Raw genomic sequence first — 20,266 nt, forward strand, 5'->3', positions numbered from 1 at the left:
TCACCCAAATCTCATCTTGAATTCCCATGTGTTGTGGGAGGAACCTGGTGGGAGATAATTGAATCGTAGGGGCAGGTCTTTTCTGTGTTGTTCTCATGATAGTGAATCTCATGAGATTTGATGGTTTTAAAATAGGGGAGTTTCCCTACACAAGCTCCTGTCTGCCTGCTGCCATCCACTTAAGATGTGACTTGCTCCTCCTTGCCTTCTGCCATGATTGTGAGGCCTCCCCACCCACATGGAAATGTGAGTCCATTAAAACCTCCTTTTCTTCCCTGCCTCGGGTATGTCTTTATCAGCAGTGTGAAAATGGACTAACATGGCAAGCAAGCACATGAACACATACTCAACATCATTAGTCATTAGACAAAATAAAAATTAAACGAAAACAAAATACCATTACATACCCTCTAGAATGGCTAAAATTAAAAAGATGGATAATACCAAAGGTTGGTGAGGATGGGGAACGATTGAAACTTTCCTACATCGGTGGTGAAAATGCAAAAATGGTACAACCACTTTGGAAAACAGCTTGACAATTCCTTATAAAGTTAACATACACTTACCACATAACCCAGCACTTCTACTTTCAGATATTTACCCAAAGGAAATAACATATATCCACACAAATACTTGTACTTGAATATTCATAGCAGGGTAATTCATAACAGCCCCAAAGTGGAATCAACCCAATATGTAACAATTGGTGAATGCATAAACAAAGTGTGCTATGGTACAATGGAATACTACCCAGCAATAAAAAGGAATGAGCTACTGATATATGCAAGAGCATAGACGAATCTCAAAAGCATCATGCTATATAAAAGAAGCTGGTCACAAAAGACTATTGCATGCATGCACTAAGACTACTGCTTGATTCCATTTATATTAAATTCCTTAAAAGACTAAACTGTAGTATTAGAAAGTAGGTCAGTTGTTGCCAGACCAGAGAGTAGTAGTGGAAGGGGAAGGGTGTTGATTAAAAAGACACATAAAGGATTTCTTGTGATGAAGCAAGTATTCTATATCATGACTGCAGAGATACTTACATTCTCAAATTGCACAATTAAAATTGGTGAATTTTACTGTATAAAATTGTAGCTTAAAAAGTGATTCTAAAAAGTAATTTAAAAATAAATGGAAAGAAAAGAAAACAAAGCAGCAAGAATGCGTAACTCTTGAGGATTTTTGTTTAAAAGGGATACAGACAAATGTGCCAGATAATTTGAGGAGAATGTAGAATCAGGGAGAATTTATTATTAATTTTTGCTTGAGAGGTACTATGTCATATTTGGTGCCAACTGAGTAATCCAGCAGAGAAAATAAAAATGATGCAGGAGAATAAGTAAAAATGACTGGATGAATGCCCTTGAGTAGATGAGGGCCTGGATGCTTCTTTAGGAGCAAGGACAGGCAGCCTACTCAGCGACCAGAGCCTGTGAATACAGAGGAAGCTGACCAGGTGATTCAGGGGAGGGAAGCTGTAAAACTTCTCTTCTGATTGCTTCTGTTTTCTCAGATACTAAACACACACATACTCCTAAGAAAATCAGTAAGATGAATGGAGTGGAAGTTCCAATGGGAATCAAAGTTTGTTTGAGGCAGGACCACTATAGAAGGAGTATGAAAACACATGTACATTTTAAAAGGCAATAGTAAAATAAATGCTTGTGTTCAAGATAGGAGTTGCATCTGTGATGGGTAAAGGGGCACCAGGTGTCATCTGAGTTACGTCATTTTCTATTTCTTGGCTTGGATGATGGGTATTCAGCTGCTCATATAGTCACTTATAAGTATGCTATATTTCAAATAAAAGAACTTAGACCAGTGGCAGGCTGAGTGTCACAAGCTCTTCACTGTATCCAAGGGGAACTGGAAGTCTGGTAGACCTCCTATTGAATTGGATAAGTACAGGTCTTGGGTTCTTACATAATATTGAGGAAGTGGGTAGTCAAAGAATGATGAAACAGGACTTCCTACCATTCTGGGGCATGAGGGCTTGAGCTGGTTTTATTTAAAAGAAGAAACAAAAGAACTAGAACTATTTTTTTTTTTCTTTTTGAGATAGAGTCTTGCTCTGTCACCCAGACTGGAGTGCAGTGGTGCAATCTTGGCTCACTGCAAACTCTGCCTCCTGGTTCAAGCGATTCTCCTGTCTCAGCCTCCCGAGTAGCTGGGATTACAGGTGCATACCACCATGCCCAGCTAATTTTTGTATTTTAGTAGAGATGAAGTTCCACCATCTTGGTTAGGCTGGTCTCTAACTCCCAACCTCAAGTGATCCACCCGCCTTGGCCTACCAAAGTACTGAGATTACAGGCATAAGGCACCATGCCTGGTCTGCTAGAACTATTATTGAAGCCAAAATACTTGGTTGTGAAGCAGTTCATAAAAGATATATACAAACTTTTTTAAAATTAAAATAAATAATATTAAGATACCAATAGAAAAATAGACAACGGGCATAAACAGTTCAAGAAAGAATACAAATGGCCAGTAAATAAAGATGCTCAACTACTAAAGAAATATAAATAAGAATAGACTATCTGGCACATTATTTTTTATTTACCAGGTTGACAGTTTTTTAAAATGTACAACACACTGTGTTGATGAGAATGTGAGAAACCAGACACTAGTTTATATGGTTGGCAAGAGTTTAAATTAGTGCAATGTTTTTGGAGGGTCAAAATTTAACTGTTTTTAACCATTTACCCATCATTCCCATTTTAAGGAACTTGTTTCATAGAAGCACACAATTGCAAAATATGCATGTTTTGCAGCATTGGTTTTTTTTAAATTTTAATCATTATTTTATTTATTTATTTATTATTATACTTTATGTTCTAAGGTACATGTGCACAACATGCAGGTTTGTTACATATGTACACATGTGCCATGTTGGTGTGCTGCACCCATTAACTCGTCATTTACATTAGGCATATTTCCTAATGCTATCCCTCCCCACTCCCCCCACCCCACAATAGGGGTGTGATATTCCCCTTCCCATGTCCAAGTGATCTCATTGTTCAATTCCCACCTATGAGTGAGAACATGCGGTGTTTGGTTTTCTGTTCTTGTGATAGTTTGCTGAGAATGATGGTTTCCAGCTGCATCCATGTCCCTACAAAGGACACAGACTTATCCTTTTTTATGGCTGCATAGTATTCCATGGTGTATATGTGCCACATTTTCTTAATCCAGTCTGTCACTGATGGACATTTGGGTTGGTTCCAAGTCTTTGCTATTGTGAATAGTGCCGCAATAAACATATGTGTGAATGTGTCTTTATAGCAGCATGATTTATAATCCTTTGGGTATATCCCCAGTAATGGGATGGCTGGGTCATATGGTATTTCTAGTTCTAGATCCTTGAGGAATCGCCACACTGTCTTCCACAATGGCTGAACTAGCTTACAGTTCCACCAACAGTGTAAGAGTCTTCCTATTTCTCCACATCCTCTCCAGCACCTGTTGTTTCCTGACTTTTTAATGATCACCATTCTAACTGGTATGAGATGGTGTCTCATTGTGTTTTTTTTTTTTTTTTTTTTTTTTGAGACGGAGTCTTGCTCTGTAGCCCGGGCTGGAGTGCAGTGGCCAGATCTCAGCTCACTGCAAGCTCTGCCTCCCGGGTTTAGGCCATTCTCCTGCCTCAGCCTCCGGAGTAGCTGGGACTACAGGCGCCCGCCACCTCGCCCGGCTAGTTTTTTGTATTTTTAGTAGAGATGGGGTTTCACGGTGTTAGCCAGGATGGTCTCGATCTCCTGACCTCGTGATCCGCCCGTCTCGGCCTCCCAAAGTGCTGGGATTACAGGCTTGAGCCACCGCGCCCGGCCTCATTGTGGTTTTGATTTGCATTCCTCTGATGGCAAGTGATGATGAGCATTTTTTCATGTGTCTGTTGGCTGCATAAATGTCTTCTTTTGAGAAGTGTCTATTCATATCCTTTTCCAACTTTTTGTTGGGGTTGTTTTTTTCTTATACATTTGTTTGAGTTCTTTGTAGGTTCTGGATATTAGCGCTTTGTCAGATGAGTAGATTGCAAAAATTTTCTTCCATTCTGTAGGTTGCCTGATCACTCTGATGGTAGTTTCTTTTGCTTTGCAGAAGCTCTTTAGTTTAATTAGATCCCATTTGTCAATTTTGGCTTTTGTTGCCATTGCTTTTGGTGTTTTAGACATGAAGTCCTTGTCCATGCGTATGTCCTGAATGGTATTGCCTAGGTTTTCTTCTAAGGTTTTTATGGTTGCGGCATTGTTTAAGTGAAAGTTGGAACAACTCAAATGTCATCAAAAGAGTCATGATTTGTCACTGCCAATCTTTCCAGTCTCATCTCAAGCATTTGCCCCATCTCATTAATCTCTAGTCCAATTGGCCTGATTGCAGTTTCTGAATTGCACCGTCCTCTTTCTTGTTTAATGATTCTGTGCACACCTAGAAATCACCCTCCTCCCATCCCACCTACTTAACTTGGTCATTTCTGAAAACTCAACTTTATGTCATTTTCTGGGAGACATTTTCTCTGGCCCTGTGCCTTAACTGATAGGATCTCCCTGCAATTATCATTGGGATCACTCATCACAATTATATAATAATAGCAGTAACACTAGCTAACCCTCTTATAGCATGTACTATTGCCAAGCATAGTTCTAATAACCCTGTGAAATAGAAACAATTCTCATTCCCATTCTACAGATGAGAAAACAGAGATACAAAGTAATTTTCCCAAGGTCCTTCAACTAGAAAGTAGCAGATTCAAATCCAGGCACTCCAGCTCCAGTATCTGTGGCTTGTATTTTCTGTTTGAAATCTGTAGGTGCTACAGGGCAGATCCTCTGCTGCAGGCTCACTACTGTTCACTACTGTATCTCCAGCACCTGGCAAACTGCTTGCCACATAGCAGATTTTCGAAAAGTGTGTTAAATGAATGAATGAATGAGTGAAGCTGTTGAATTAATCCATATAATGGACATTTTATGGCAGTCAAAAACAAGTCAGATATATGTCTACTGATATAAAATGATGTCCAAGATACATTATTGAGCAAAAAAAAAAAAAAAAAAAAGCAAATTACAAATCAAATATGTGGGATCAATTTTGTGGGAAAAGTAAATATTAAGATACATATACAGAAAAATAATTAGGAGGTAAGTTTACAAGCATTAACAATGTTATCTCTTGAGGGAATTTCACTTCTATACTACATATTTCTGTAATTGTTGTTACCTCTTTATTAACAGCATGTATTACTTTATAAGCAGAAAAATTTTGAAAATAATTTTTAAAGACCAAATTCAAAAACATAAGGAAATTATTTTGTAAAATGAAAGATTTTGCAGTGCCTTAGGTTAATTATTCCCTACCCTTGCTGGTTCCTTAAGCAGAGACCTCCGGGCTTGCATCCTCTCTAGGCAGGCCTGGGCTTGGTTTTGCACACAGGACCTGGGGTCTTTTTGCTAGACTCCAGGCTGACACAGGCATGACACAAAGCAATAAGCTTCTTAGGTGGGCTGACCCTCATGGCTAAAATATCAACAGGGAGTGGGGGTAAATACAGAAATGACTTACTTTCCTTGCTGTTTTGCATTTCCTGGCGAAGATAGTCTTCAAATTCCTGGCGCTTATTAGGATTCAACATAAATCTGCGGTACTTGCAAAAGCTCCTGATAAAGCTGATCATTCTCAGCCAGCCTTTCTTCTGGGGAAAGAAAGAGGAGTATAACATGTTCATTAGTATAGTTGCTGTTCACTGAGAGTCTACTGTGTGCCAAAACTTGGCATTCATTCCATTTAATCCTCACAACACCTCCATAAAGGAATAATTTTCAGCTCCAATTTAAAGGTGAGGAAACTCAGGTTAGAGAGCTTGTATAATCTGCCCGTAATTAAGTAGCTGGTGGGTGAAAGATTTCAGCTTCAACAGACTGGAGCCATTTGCCCATGCTCCTTCTACCATAGCCTTTCAACAGTGAAGATGTGAGATGCTGTGATTGGGAGAGGGAGCATGAGAGCTAAAAACTGGAAGAAAAGAGGACAGAAATAAAGAACCAAAGGCTCAGGCAAATTTGGAAACACTGAAGGAATAAGGAAATGAGCAAAACCATTTCTAAGCATTTAAAAAAGAAAATATAATTATTTGCACCCACTCATACACCTACATACACACACACACAAACACACACACACACACGCGCGCGCACGCACATGAATTTCATAAGTTTCTTCATCTGTTTTTTAATAGGTACCTAGGAACCACTGTACATTTTATTTGTCCTTCAAGAAATTGACACTTAGAGCCAGAAAGACTCTTGTTGATTAACTAGTTCAGTTATCTCAGTCTACAGAGAGGGAAACAACATAAGCATGGCTTTAGACAGAAAGCAGTGAAGTATAAAACGCACTGAATTTGGGATCAAAAAGTTTGAGTCTGGAGCTCAGCTTCTCAGAACCGAATTGTGTAATTTGGGTCAGGTTGCTTAACCTATGTCTCCATGTCTCCATGTGTAAGCTAGAAACAATAGCCCTTCAGGGTTGCAGTGAGACTTAATGGTTATATGTAAACCCCAATGCAATGCTTGACAAAGAGTAGGTATTAAGTACATGTTGGTTTCCTTTTATCTTATTTTCTAAGAACTGGAAGGTCTGAAATTAAACCAAGTGCACTGGTTCTGGGTACAGTATTCTTTTTAGTAGTCCATATGACCATTCATGGTGCCCTGACATGGAGTTTATTCATATATGGAGGAAATACAGAGGAGAAAAAGAAGAGTAACACATTTTCATCCCTGAGTACTGGATCAATGGACTTAGGCATTATTTTCTGAGATATCTTAGAATGATCTTTGGAGTCAGATCAAGCTGGGCTAAAATTTTTCTGATACTGACCAACTCAAACACAGTGAGCAAGTGATTCTCTAACGGGGCATGTATTTTTTGTTGTTGTTCTCAAACCATATAGAGACTTTCCTGAGTAACATTCCTGTCTCCTCTTTCTTCCTTTTTTTCTGTCCTCCCATAGGACAAAGAATGAGCTAGATAGTTTGAAAGAAGGAAATGGTGTTCTCAGTACTTTGCATTCTCACTCTGGTTTGTTTGTCTGCAAGACACCTGTTTCAAGCTCACCTTTTGTTATACAGCAAGAGGCTCACCCTGGTAAGTGGAGGTCTAAGTTGTTCCATTAGACCAGTGACTAGGTTTGTAAGTTTAATTTGGGTGCAGAGGACCAGCAAAATCACTTTGCTTCATTGCCAATCCATGTCCTCCACACTAACTCTCAACTAGAAGAACTCCATGTGTCCAACCCCTGTACCTATTACTCAGTTGATTCCAATCACAGGTAGAGAAGAGAGGGACTTCTTAAATCCCTAGTATAATAATTTGAGTCTCAGATTCCTCCTTTGCAAAATGGGGATTTAAAAATCTACCCCCAAGACGATGGTTTTCTTGTCTCTAATGTCTTGTTTCACTTTCTTCTTCACTAACCTGGGATTCCTGTAGGTAAGTTGACACTATCTTTGAGGGCTTCCTAGACGAAACTTGTACTTCACTTTGCACTTCCACCTCCTCAGGGCGAGGTGGGAAGAGGTCTTGATAATCTTTAAACCTGCCAGAAAGACATCAGGGATATCAAACAGGACAAAAATCTAGCACATAAAAGATAACGGTCCAGGCAAACCTACCTCAGCCTCTAGAGGAAGTCTCAGTGGTAATTGGGGAATGGTAAAATATTGAAAAATTATCTTCTTACTCTATCAGACCTTTGTTAATGTCAGCCAAACCTTCCTGAGCAACACTGTATTGTTTCTTGTTAATGCAAATGAACAGAAATGTGTATGTGTTTTTGTGTGTGTGTGTGTGTGTGTGTGTGTGTGTGTGTGTGTGTGTGTCAGGTAGATAGGTAGGAAAGTTCAAGATAAGTTTGACTTTTTATTTTGTAGAGAGGCTCTGGCAATGAACTCTGAAAATGGATTATGAAACCCTTGATGAATATGGCTTTCAGAAGCCAAGGAGCAACTCCAGGAAGAATCCTTTCCTTCATTGAGTATACTCACCACTTTTCTTCTATAGATTTCATAATATATCCCTGGAGAATTAATAGGGTGGTTGTGGTGACATGACGCGTGGGACTGATTTCTTTGATAATAGGGGCATCACACTGCAGCATTTCTTCTAGAAAATGCAAGAGGGAAAAGAAGCCGTAATCCTCATCTACCATTTCTGAGATAGCTGGTGGTTTTTTTTATCTTAGAGTCTCACAGCCCCCATTTTCAATCTGGCTAGACTCTGATCCCGCCATAGTTTGTTTGAAAATCTCCAAAGCATATTTGAAATGTTATGTGCAAATGCATTTGTAAACCAAAAGCTTTTCCTCATTGAGTTTCATTCAAATTTTGAGGATGAGTGCTTAAGGGGAAAGAAATTTTCAAAGGACTTATTTCTGCAGCTGGTTTGAAAAATTCGGATTTAGAGAGAGAGCAGAAGGATTATAGTTAGATTGCTGGGCAGATGGGGAATCCAAGATTCCAGGTAAGTATTGTGAGGGCAGTATGGTTCTCCAGTTGTTCAGAAACTTGTGTTCATTAATGAGACTTGAAAATAATCAAAGATAGGATGTGGACACTCTTCCTCTTCTAGCTCATTCAAAATATTGTACAGATCTCAACATCCTGAGATCAACAAATAAATATTGCTTACAAATAAAGATTTGCTAATTTGACCTATTTTTCTATATTTTCTATATTCATAAAAATTTATTTTCTTATCTTGGTTTACTACAAGCAAAAAACAAACACACAAAAATACCATCTGTGACAAAACAGGAGGCTTTATCTTCACTGCTTTGCATTACTTGCAACTTCTGCTTTTAGACAAGATTTTATTTACCATATTTACCCTCCCACCTTAGGAAACAATATAAGACACAACTTATGAAACAAAGATTTTCAGGCATACAGTTCTCCTTCCCAGTACAACTTTCTTCACAGTTCATGGGTGGTGGATACTCCACCTTTGCAGGCAGTTAACTCTTGCTTTTTGTATCTAACTTCAGGCTAGTTGGTTTAATGGTCAAATGACTTGAATTTGAATTCAAGTTCTACCAAGTGTACAAGCTAGTTAACTTTTCTGTGTTTCCTTTTCTTCATTAGTAAAGTGGAGCTGCCTATCCCTATAGTACAGGGATTAAATAAAATTCTATTTTTAGAATTAAATAAAATTAAATGAAATGAGAGGATACATGTGAAAGTATCTTAGACTTGGCTCCTTTTACTAGCGATATAGTTTGACTGTGTCCCCACCTAAATCTCACCTTGAATTGTAATAATCCCCATGTGTCAAGGGCAGGACCAGGTGGAGATAATTGAATCACGGGGGTGATTTCCCCCATGCTGTTTCAGTGATAGTGGGTGAGTTCTCATGAGATCTGATGGTTTTACAAGGGCTTCCCCCTTTGCTGGGCACTCATTCTCTCTCTTGCCACCCTGTAAAGAGGTGCTTTCCACCATGACTGAAAGTTTCCTGAGGCCTCCCCAGCCATGTGGAACTGTGAGTCAATTAAACCTCTTTTCTTTATAAATTACCCAGTCTCAGGTATTTCTTCATAGCAGTATGAGAATGGACTAATACAGTAAATTGGTACTGGGAGTTGGGCTGCACCCTGCAGAGCCACAAGAGTGGAGCTGCCCAAGGCTGTGGGAGCCCACCTATTGTATCAGTGTCACCTGGATGTGAGATATGAAGTCAAAGGAAATCATTTTGGAACTTTAAGGTTTAATGACTGCCCTACTGGATTCTGGACTTGCATGGGAACTGAGTTCCTTTGTTTGGGCCAATTTCTCCCATTTGGAATGGGTGTATTAACCCAATGCCTGTATCTCCATTGTTTCTAGAAGTAACTAAGTTGCTTTCGATTTTACAGGCTCATAGGCAGAAGGGACTTGCCTTATCTCAGATGAGACTTTGGACTTGGACTTAATGCTGGAATGAGTTAAGACTTTGGGGGAATGTTGGAAGGCATGATTGTGTTTTGAAATGTGAGAACATGAGATTTGGGAGGGGCTAAGGGTGGAGTGATGTGGTTTGGCTCTGTGTACCCCACCCAAATCTTACCTTGAATTGTAATAATCCCCACGTGTCAAGGGCAGGACCAGGTGGAGATAATTGAATCATAGGGATGATTTCCCCCATGCTGTTCTCATGATAGTGAGTGAGTTCTCATGAGATCTGATGATTTTACTAGGGGCTTACCCCTTCATTTGGCACTCATTCTCTCTCTTGCTGCTACATGAAGAAGTGCCTTCTGCCATGACTGTAAGTTTCCTGAGGCCTCCCCAGCCATGTGGAACTGTGAGTCAGTCAATCCTCTTTTCGTTATAAATTACCCAGTCTCAGGAATTTCTTCACAGCAGTGTGAGAACAGAGTAATACAACTTGTATTAAGACTTTGGATTTATTTTTACTGTTCTCTGCTTTTGCCTTCCCTCTTAATCTGTCTCAATATTGCCCCATGTGGCTGCTGCTCTGTACCACTCTCTCTGGGGGCTCACACGAGACAGGCTATTCTCTTAAGACACTAAAGAGAGAGAGAAAACAGGATCAGGAGAGGATGCATACCAGGAGAGAGTTGGCCTTGGAAGAAAGTCTTGATTACGTTTTCTATGAGAGACTTGCAAATCTTTTCACTGGTCTCCATACTGATCTTCTGTACAGCTATGAGGAATTGCAATGGGCTTTCAGCCTTCCGTTCTTTGAGGAACTCCCTGAAGAACTCCAAGTGCTGTGTATTTAAGAGGACTTCTGTCAAGTTTCTGGAAAACAAGAAAGCATCTTTGGTAGAGAGGAAGGAATGATGATTCTGGATTCTGTTTCAATTAGAAAATGTGGAAGGGCATTGCTCAGGCTATAGGACCTTTAGCCATATGTGAAGAGCATTGTGGATGGATTGGCTAAATCTGTCTATTTCTTTGGTGATTAACTTGAACTTTTATGTACCGTTTCTAAGCTTGGTCCAATATCTTTCTTCCCAATGGAAGATGAAGGTAGATATTTTAACAGGGACAATTTTTTCAAGGGAATTCTCTTTTTACATTGTGGATTCAAAACAACTCCTAATTAGCAGTCATTTCTGTGAGGTGGAGCATGATTAGCAGTTTTCAATTAATGATTCTAAATTTTCTTTGCTGATTTCTTCTTTCACTGCTCCTCAAATAAAGGTGCCCCTAATGTTTCATCCTTAATCCTCTATTCTTTTGCTTTATGGTTTTTCCTGGGTAATCTGTGCCTCCTCTGTGATTTCAATTTTTATTGATATGAGGAAGTGATTTTAAATTTTATTGATATAGTGAATTTATATCTCCAGTTCCCATGAGCTCCACTTCTACATTTCAACTGCCCACATCAAACCTCATCTTTATGTTATAGTTATTATTTAAACCTCTCTACATACACCCACATCTTGACCAACAACTTCTTCCTTTATACACCTATTTCATTAAGTATAATGTTAGCCATAGATTTTTAATAGATGCCCTTTATCAGAATGAGATAATTCCCTTCTATTCTAATTTTATTGAGAGTTTTAAAAGTCACACGTGTGTGTTAGATTTTGTAAAAGCCTTTTTTTCTACATCAACTGAGATAATCATGTGAATTTCTCCTCCCCTTATTTTATTAATGTGGTGTATTAACTGGTTTTCGCATTCCTTGTATTCCTAGGATAAATTCCACTTGGTAACCCAGGCTGGAGTACAGTGACATGAATACAGCTCACTGCAGCCTTGACCTCCCAGGCTCAAGTGATCTCCCCACTTAGCCCCCAAGTAGCTGTAACTACAGGCATGCACCACCATTCCCCGCTAATAATGTTTGCTTTTTTTTTTTTTTTTTTTTTGGTAGAGATGGAGTTTCACCATGTTGCCCAGGCTTGCGTTAAACTCCTGAGCTCAAGCAAACTGCCCACCTCGGCTTCCCATAGTGCTGAGATTATAGGCATGAGCCACCATGCCTGTCCACTGATCTTTTTTATATATTGCTGGATTTGATTTGCTAATATTGTATTGAAGGTTTTCATTAGAAACTAGAGGGAGTATTGGTCTGTGGTTTTCTTTTCTTATGACGTCTTTGGTCTGGCTTTGGGATCAGGAAAATACTGGCTTCATAGAAAAGTTAGCAAGTGTTCCTTCTTTCTCTGTTTCCTCAAAGAGTTCATGGAATATTGACATTATTTATCCTTTAAATATTTCATCGAGTTCTCCAGTGAAGCTGTCTGTGCCTGAGTGTTTCTATGTGAGAAAATTTTAAATTACTAATTTGATTTTTTTCTTATTATATATTTATTAACATTTTCTACTTTTCCTTGAAAAGTAGCTAGCTTACTTCAATGATTTGGGTGTTTCTAGAAATTTATATATTGCATCTAAGTTGCCTAGTTTGTTTCTTGCGTTTCCTTACAATCTTATTAATTTCTGCAGGGCGGTGATTATATGCCCTCTTTAAACTCAGATTTTGATTATCTGTGTCATCCTTTTTCCCCTGGTCAATACATCTTACAGTTTAACAATTTTATTGATCTCTACAAAGAATTAACTTATTTACCTGGATTTTCTATGTTTTTCTCTTTATTTTATGTACTACACACTAGCAGTTATTATTAATTTTCTTTGAGTTTAGTTTAAATATATAATCTCACTACTTTTGGTATCATTGTTTCTAATGTGAAATAAACTTTAATCTTGCTGTAGTTCCATTGAATATATGTTCTTTTTCTCCTGCAGCACTGAAGATTTTTCTGTCTTTATATTTCAAGTTTGATTATGATGTGTTTATGTGTGGATCTCTATGACTCTTGTCAACTTAAATCTGTTATTGATTGCCTCCAGTAAATTTTTCATTTCCGTTATGTACTTTTCAACTCCAGATTTTTTCATTATATTTTATAATTTCCATCTCATTATTGATATTCTATATTTGATTAATTATCATCATACTTTCCTTTAATTCTTTAGACATGATTTTCTTTAGTTTTTTGAACCTATTGCTTGGAAGTCTTTAGTCCAACATCTGAATTACCCTAGAGAGAGTTTCTGTTGACTGCCTTTATTCTCCCTGTGGATGGACCATACTTTCCTGGGATTTTGTTTGTGTGTGTGTCTTATAATTTTTTGTTTAAAGTTGAATTTGGGATAATATATTATCGCAACCCTGGAGTCTGAATTTACACTCCATCCCTCATCCACCAAAGGTTGCTGCTGTCGATGGTTTTGTTTGCTTTTTATATTTTGTTTTTTTGTTAAATGTCTTACTTGGGCTAGTTCTGTGGCGTATATCTCCCCTGAAGTGTGTGGCTACTAAAGTGTCTGCTCAGTTTTTTCTCTTTTTAATTCTTAATTTTCTTTTATATACTAGTTTTCAGGGCCTCATGATAACCCAATGATAAATAGATAACTGGGTTCCTCTTTGGTCTCTCTTGAGCATCTGCACAGCATTTGCACAGTCCCTTGGGAATATCTTGCTCCCAGATTTCCCTTTTTTACTTTTAAATGTTTTACTGCTTGCCGAACTAGTATCACTGCCTTAAGTGGCTATGATAGTGGCCTCCCAATTTTTGGGCCACGAGGCTTACTATTGGTTTTGACAGTGCTCCTGGTCATTGGCTTTTTTGTGGAGCTCCAGACCATATCAGTGCCCTCTGCTGGCAGCAAGATGGCTGGTACTCATGACTATGAAGCTTGTTGGTGATCTGAGTGATTACAAGTTAAAATGGCACAGATTACACTATTCTTACTGAGGTTTGGTAGTTTTCTTGGATGAGCAATTTTTTATTTGTTATATGCCTTCAGTTAATTTACAGAGTTCTGAAATTCTTTTTGACAGGTTTTCCCAGTTTTACTTTTATGGAGAGACTACTTACAAGGTTCTTGCTCTACCATTCCAGAAGTCTGATTTTCTCCCTTCATTGCTTTGTACATCTGTATTTTCCTTTCCATTTCTACTTCCACTGTTTACCTCAAATCTTTATCATTTTCCTGAACACTGCAAAGACCTTCCAACTACATTATCTCTGCCTTCAACCGCTGGATGTCTGACTCCTTATACTCTCATTTCTGTCAGAGTAATATTTTAAAAATCTATATAGTAGATATTTCTGTCACCCACTGCTCCAGCAAACCCCAAAGAATACCCTCATTGCCATTTAATCAATGCAAATTCTTTAATAATCTACCCAATACCTTTTTCTAATTATTTGGTCTCAATTTGGCTTTTTATGTTTTATATCCCCTCGCCACATGCACTCTATACTTCAACATCACTGGACTATTTTCAAGTCTTTGAATATTACATTTATATTCATGAATTTATAGCTTTGTGTTTTATCTTCACCTTTGAGTAGGGTTTATCCCTACCTACAAAATACTCTAATTTCTTTGCAATTGAATTTGCACATGCTATTCTGAGCATCTTCTGATATTCTAACTTTTTCTGATCCTCACTCAAAATTTCTCTCTCCTTTCACTCCCATAGTAATTAGCTAATATTGTATCATGACATTTTAAGGTCAGCCTTGCATTTTCTTTAGTTACATAATTAGATTAAGAGCAAGGACTATGTCTTATTTTTACATCATTAGAACTCAGAGTGTCTAGAATACAGTATATAATCAATAGCCATTTACTTATTGAATAAGGGATAGGGAAAAGGTTTAAGAGAATTGCAGCTGTGGTATCTGTGAGCTATTCTGCTTGGTCTTAACTGAAGTCACGAAACTAGACGATATGACCCTGATATGTCTTCTAGGACTCGGTGATCTTACAGATACGTAATTTAAGACTTCCGTGGTATTCATGCTTAACGAAATTGAAAACTAAGTATTTCTATAGACATACTGGAGATCAGTGACTAGAACAAATTGGAAAAGCAAAAACGAGAAATGATTGAACCTCAGAGAATAATTTCAGTTGCTGAAAGGGAGGAAGATCTATCTACAGTGGTTAGATGAGACAAAAGACTTATCACCCTCAATGAATGTCATCAATAAAGGAAAACATTCTTGGCTGGGTCCAAATACCTGTAATCCCAGCACTGTGTAAGGCTGAGGTGGGAGGATCACTTGAGCCCAGGAGTTTGAGACCAACCTGGGCAACATGGCAAGACCCAGTCTCTACCAAAAAAAAAAAAAAAAAAAAAAGCCAGGCATGGTGGCATTTGCCTGTAGTCTGAAGCAGGTGGATCACTTGAGCCCAGGGATGTTGAGGCTGCAGTGAGCTGTGATTGAGTCACTGCACTCCAGCTGGGACACAAAAAGTAAGACTCTGTCTCAAGAAAAACAAATTAATTAAAAAAAGAAAATGTTTGGTGGGAGTTTTTTCTATGCAAAATATTCCACCAGAGATTTTGACTAGCAAATGTGTATGTTCTACCATATCCTCATCTAGAAGAGGACCTTTCATATAGCTAGCCATGACAGATAATAGATAGTAATGAATGAAAATGAATACATGAGTAAGTGAATGCTGTGGCCCACAAGAAAATTATGGTCAAGTCAAGAAGTTGGAAAACATACCTAAAAAGTAAAGATCAGTAAAAAGTAGTACATATAAATGCTTGATACTGTACTTTAGACATTTAGGGTTTCAGAAGAGAAGGAAGTTATAGCAAACATAATATTTGGAGAAATTTTTATGTATAGGTGGCACTTATGCTGAGGTACATGGACAGAAAGGTGGGTGGGCACTCCTGAAAGAAAAGGCCACAGGGTCTTTGCCTAGTGTGGGACCTTATCAGAGTTTGATTCTCAGATTGATTATAAGTGGAGAGAGACAAGAAGTAAGGAACCAGTTAGGAGGCTACTACAGCAGTACATAATCCAGAAGACACAAATAGGCAAAGAAACAGGGACAAAGATGTTTATTGTGATACTGTTTATGGCAATTAAAAAATTAAAGACAATGTAAATGTCTATATAAATTGTAGTACACTCATGGAAGGAGGTAGATCTGCACATACTGACATGAGATGTCTATGATAGTTTAAGTTTGAAAAGTTATTTTATAACATATATACATTGCATAGTGCTGATTTTAGAAAATAAATGATTTAAAATACTAAGAGTATCTGTGCCTTATGTATTGTATATGCAAAAAGGTCTGAAAACCTACACGTAGAGAGATAAGTTTACCATTAGACACATTGAGATTTTTCAAAAGCGTGTGCCTGAAGATGTTGCTGTAGCCAGATTCTATATCTCACCTGGGTCTCATTGATGGCTTCCTTACAAGAGTTTTTTTGAGGAAGGACATTTTCCTATTTGAGCGTGAAAATATCTTTGGTTCCTTGATAATTTCCACTTTAAAATCTAAAAGAAAAAAAGTCACTAAGTTGGAGAACACTATATTATAAGCAATGAAAAGAGAAAAAGTAGCAAGGACATTTTTCAGACATTAAGTTCATGTGAAAAAACCACTGTCCCCACAACTGCTGCCATCTCAGGTCATTAGTGTTAAGAACAGACTTAGGGATGACTGATACCCCTGACATGAACATCAGTCCCGGTTATGTTACCTAAGTATGTTGGCCTTTAGGTCTAGCGCCCACCTTCCTCAGACAGATTGTCTCTCTCCTCGTTACATTAGTTAATGCCAAATGTCAGGCCTCCTCCGATCAGCTGTTTTTACTAGACCATACTCCACATGACATTCTGTCTTCCTCGACACTTCTATTATCCTACCCTAAATCTTTCCACTTGTCCCCTGGAATCCCTGCTTTGTAATAAGCAAACTTTCACAGATTGTTGACTTCTTCTTTAAGAGTTCCCTCCATCTTCTTGTTTTAATAAAAACCATTTTCTTTCCCAAGGATGCTGCTTCCCCTGTAAGCTTCTCAAATGATATTCTAGCACACCATACAAGTTCAGAATGGGTGTCTGGTTCCCTATTGCCATTTAGAAACCATTATTCTCTCGCATATATCAAAACATCATTATTGCCTGGGCACAGTGGCTCATGCCTATAATCCCAGCATTTTGGGAAGCCAAAGTGGGAGGATCACTTGAGGCTGGGATGTTAAAATCAGTCTGGACAACACAGTGAGACCCCATCTCTAATTAACTGGGTGTGGTTGTGTGCACCTGCAGTCCTAGCTACCTGGAAGGCTCAGGCAAGAAGATCAGTTGAGCCCAGGAGTTTGAGGCTGCAGTGAGCTATGATGACACCATTGCATTTCAGCCAGGTCAACAGAGTAAGACTCTGTCTATAAAAATAATTTTAAATAATAAAAACAAAACATTATTATTGAAGAACAATAGATTTCATGAATTTCAGTATTATAAGTGCCCTTTGCGGTTGATGTTGTAGAAGAAAACATAGACTATGAACTCATCAAAGGTATAGATGGTGTGTTACTCATCTGACTTATAGAAATTAGAACATGACCTAGTTATATAGTTATTGTTTTAAAACAATTTTTAAATAGAATGTACCCACACAGGAAATTTGTGTGTAGCTTGGCAATACCTTCAGAAAGCATACAAAAAGTATTAAAAGCAATAGAAATATATGTTGGATCTAAACAAATGCAACTAAGTGAAAAAATAAAATCTAGACTATGGAAGACCAGATATAAAATAAAAATGAAACAAAACAAAAACCCTCCCAATACAAAACACCTAGAAATACTGGATAAAAATAATACGCTTTCCAAGTGAAAGTAAATTTATAAAAAATTAAGACAAAACAACATCAATATATAGAGGTTAGAAACAAGGAGGATGCTAAAAACCAGGAATGTCAGTTTATAACAATACTTTCGCCACCCTAAAGGCATTTCCAGTGTTAAAGTCACAATGGGACACAAGACAAAGCCATAGGTCTTTAGCAAATGGGCAAAACATTGGACATAGCTTTTATTCTTAAGACATTTGACAATTATGTAAACAAATTGCTACTGGGGAATTTAGCAGAGCTTTTGGCAGATTCTCAGGGCAGAAGGGGGCAAAAATTACAAAACAGCAAAGGAGAAGAGGCCCTGATAAACACCCCAAGCTTTCAGTTGGAACTCCAAAGAGTAAAGAAAACAAGAAATAGCTCATCATAAAGGGAATGACAACTAGCTTTGAAACAACTTAATCCCTGGGTAAATTAAGGTTATTTGGATGCTACTAGTTTAGTGTATGTCAGAAGTAAAAATCCTCTCTGGAGGAAAATAACTTCATCCAGAGGTTCAAACTGGCTCTACAAATATTCACCAATGATGTTCATAAATCAAGCAGAAATAACAAGATATTTTAAAAGACTTCTCCAAAAACCAAGGGAGGGGGGAAATGGTACTTGAAATAAGCACTGAAAATTCAAATATAAACTTTAAAGTGACTATTATTAGTATAGTTCAAGTAATTATAAGACAAAAAGAAAAATATCAAAATAGATACTATTATAAAAAATGGAAATTCTAGAAATAAAAAGTTTAATGATTACAAGTAAGAAAAGTAATAACTAGCAGATGAGTTGAATGACAGATTATACACAACTAAAGAGAAAATTGTTGAACTAGGAGTTAGATGCAAAGGACATATCCAGACTGAAACACACAGAGGAGGAAAAATAAAAAATACAGAAAAAAGTATACAAAATACACTTAAAAAGTCAAAAATATGTAAAATAAAATTATCAGGATAGATGGAATGGAGCAGGAAAAATACAAAGAGATAACTGAAAAGTCCCTAAAACTGACAAAAGATATCTAGTCCAGAAGTTCCAAAGCTACAAGCAGCATAAAACCTGAGGCATATTATAGTAAAGAAAAGGGGGAAAAAAGAACTATTTTCTTCTACTAAGCAATGTCAATGAAAACTGACAGATGACTCCTCAAATTGAAGTAAGGAAGCCAACAGACAATGGGATAACATTTTCAAAGTGTTAATAGGAAACAACTCCAAGAAGAATTCTACATCCAGAAATTATATTCTTCAGAAATAAAAGCAAAATAAAGACATTTTTCAGATGAACACTAAAGGAAATATCAAAGGGTGTTCTTTAGACATAAAAAGAATTTCTAGATGGCAATTTGGGGGAGCAAAAATCAATGAAAAAGAAAGAAAAAGGTAAATATGTGAGTTAGCCTAAATAAATATTGACTCATAAAACAATAATACATATTCATTAGAAATACTGGTTTACATCAAACTCCAGTATGTCAGGGATGCATTTGGAAATCGATATGGTAATCTCTAAAAGAAGAAGAAAACACCTTACTAGATAAAAAATACAGAAATTATTGACCTACCCCCCCCATCTTAATCTAAAAGAAAATGAAAAGGAAAGAAAAAGATATATAGAACAGAAGGGACAAATAAAAAATAGTAACATAGAGTACCAAAATGGCAGCATGGAAGGATGCTGGCTTCACTCTCCACCCACCACAACCCAGAAAAACAAAAACAAATGGACAATGCTAAGATTGTTGCCAGAAATATCCTGGAACTCAAATATAATATGAGACAGTTCCCAGGGATGCAGAGAAGTGAAAAAACTCTGAGCAGATGGTAAGAGAATTGGACTTCCACATCTGAGACACCCCTCCCCACATTATGCCCAGCAACAAGTACATGGAAAAATTTCCCCCAACTTGCTGTTTCTACCGTGGAAAAAGTGAGATTGAGGTTTAAAACCAGCTTCTCCACCATCTTGGGTTTTTTGGCAGGGGAAACATCTTCATGGGAAGAACTCAGAGTGCCTGAAGGGAAATTTGTTCCTGAGGACAGGCAAAGCGGGGAGGTGGGACCACCATCCCCAGTTCTGGAAACTCTGCTCTATAAATCAGTCAAAGGAGACATCAAATTAGAGTGATTGTTCAGCAACATCACACTGTAGGAGGTTTGTCCCACAGGTCCCATAGGCACAAACCCCTAACTAGCCTTCCCACACTGCCAGGATATTCCCTTTGGGATCCCCTCCATTTGGGAAGAGCAGTGCTCCAATCCTTTACTAGAACTGAGGCAATTCTGAGGTTTAGATACCTCCTAGAGCTGAAAAGGAGGGTGTGACCTAGCAGGTCAGCTTGGGCAACATGGTGAGACCTTATCTCTATTAAAAAAAAAATTAGCTGGGTATAGTGGTGCTTGCCTGTAGTCCCAGCTACTTGGGGGGTGGAGGCAAGAGGATCACTTGAGCCCAGGAAGTTGAGATTGCAGTGAGCCATGTTTGTACCACTGCACTCCAGTCTGGGTGATAGAACAAAACTCCATATCAAAACAAACAAGCAACAAAAAAAATCCTCT

The 20,266-nt window shown here is 37.9% G+C and overlaps 2 protein-coding genes across 2 annotated transcripts in view; one reads left to right on the forward strand and one right to left on the reverse strand.

The window, feature by feature from the left end:
* GLUL (glutamate-ammonia ligase) overlaps nt 1–20,266 on the forward strand; it is a 328,058-nt gene that overhangs the window by 166,524 nt on the left and 141,268 nt on the right. The gene's annotated exons all lie outside the window — the stretch shown is intronic.
* Nucleotides 1–20,266, reverse strand: part of RGSL1 (regulator of G protein signaling like 1) — a 99,893-nt gene that overhangs the window by 19,382 nt on the left and 60,245 nt on the right. The window contains exons 11-15 of the mRNA XM_050766098.1: nt 16,243–16,348; nt 10,612–10,805; nt 8,052–8,169; nt 7,483–7,603; nt 5,569–5,698 (exon numbers count right to left, since the gene is read on the reverse strand). Coding sequence (XP_050622055.1) covers nt 5,569–5,698; nt 7,483–7,603; nt 8,052–8,169; nt 10,612–10,805; nt 16,243–16,348 — 669 coding nt within the window. The remainder of the gene's footprint in view (nt 1–5,568; nt 5,699–7,482; nt 7,604–8,051; nt 8,170–10,611; nt 10,806–16,242; nt 16,349–20,266) is intronic.

The sequence above is a fragment of the Macaca thibetana genome, chromosome 1 (genome assembly GCF_024542745.1).
Source record: "Macaca thibetana thibetana isolate TM-01 chromosome 1, ASM2454274v1, whole genome shotgun sequence".
Classification (NCBI taxonomy): Eukaryota; Metazoa; Chordata; class Mammalia; order Primates; family Cercopithecidae; genus Macaca; species Macaca thibetana.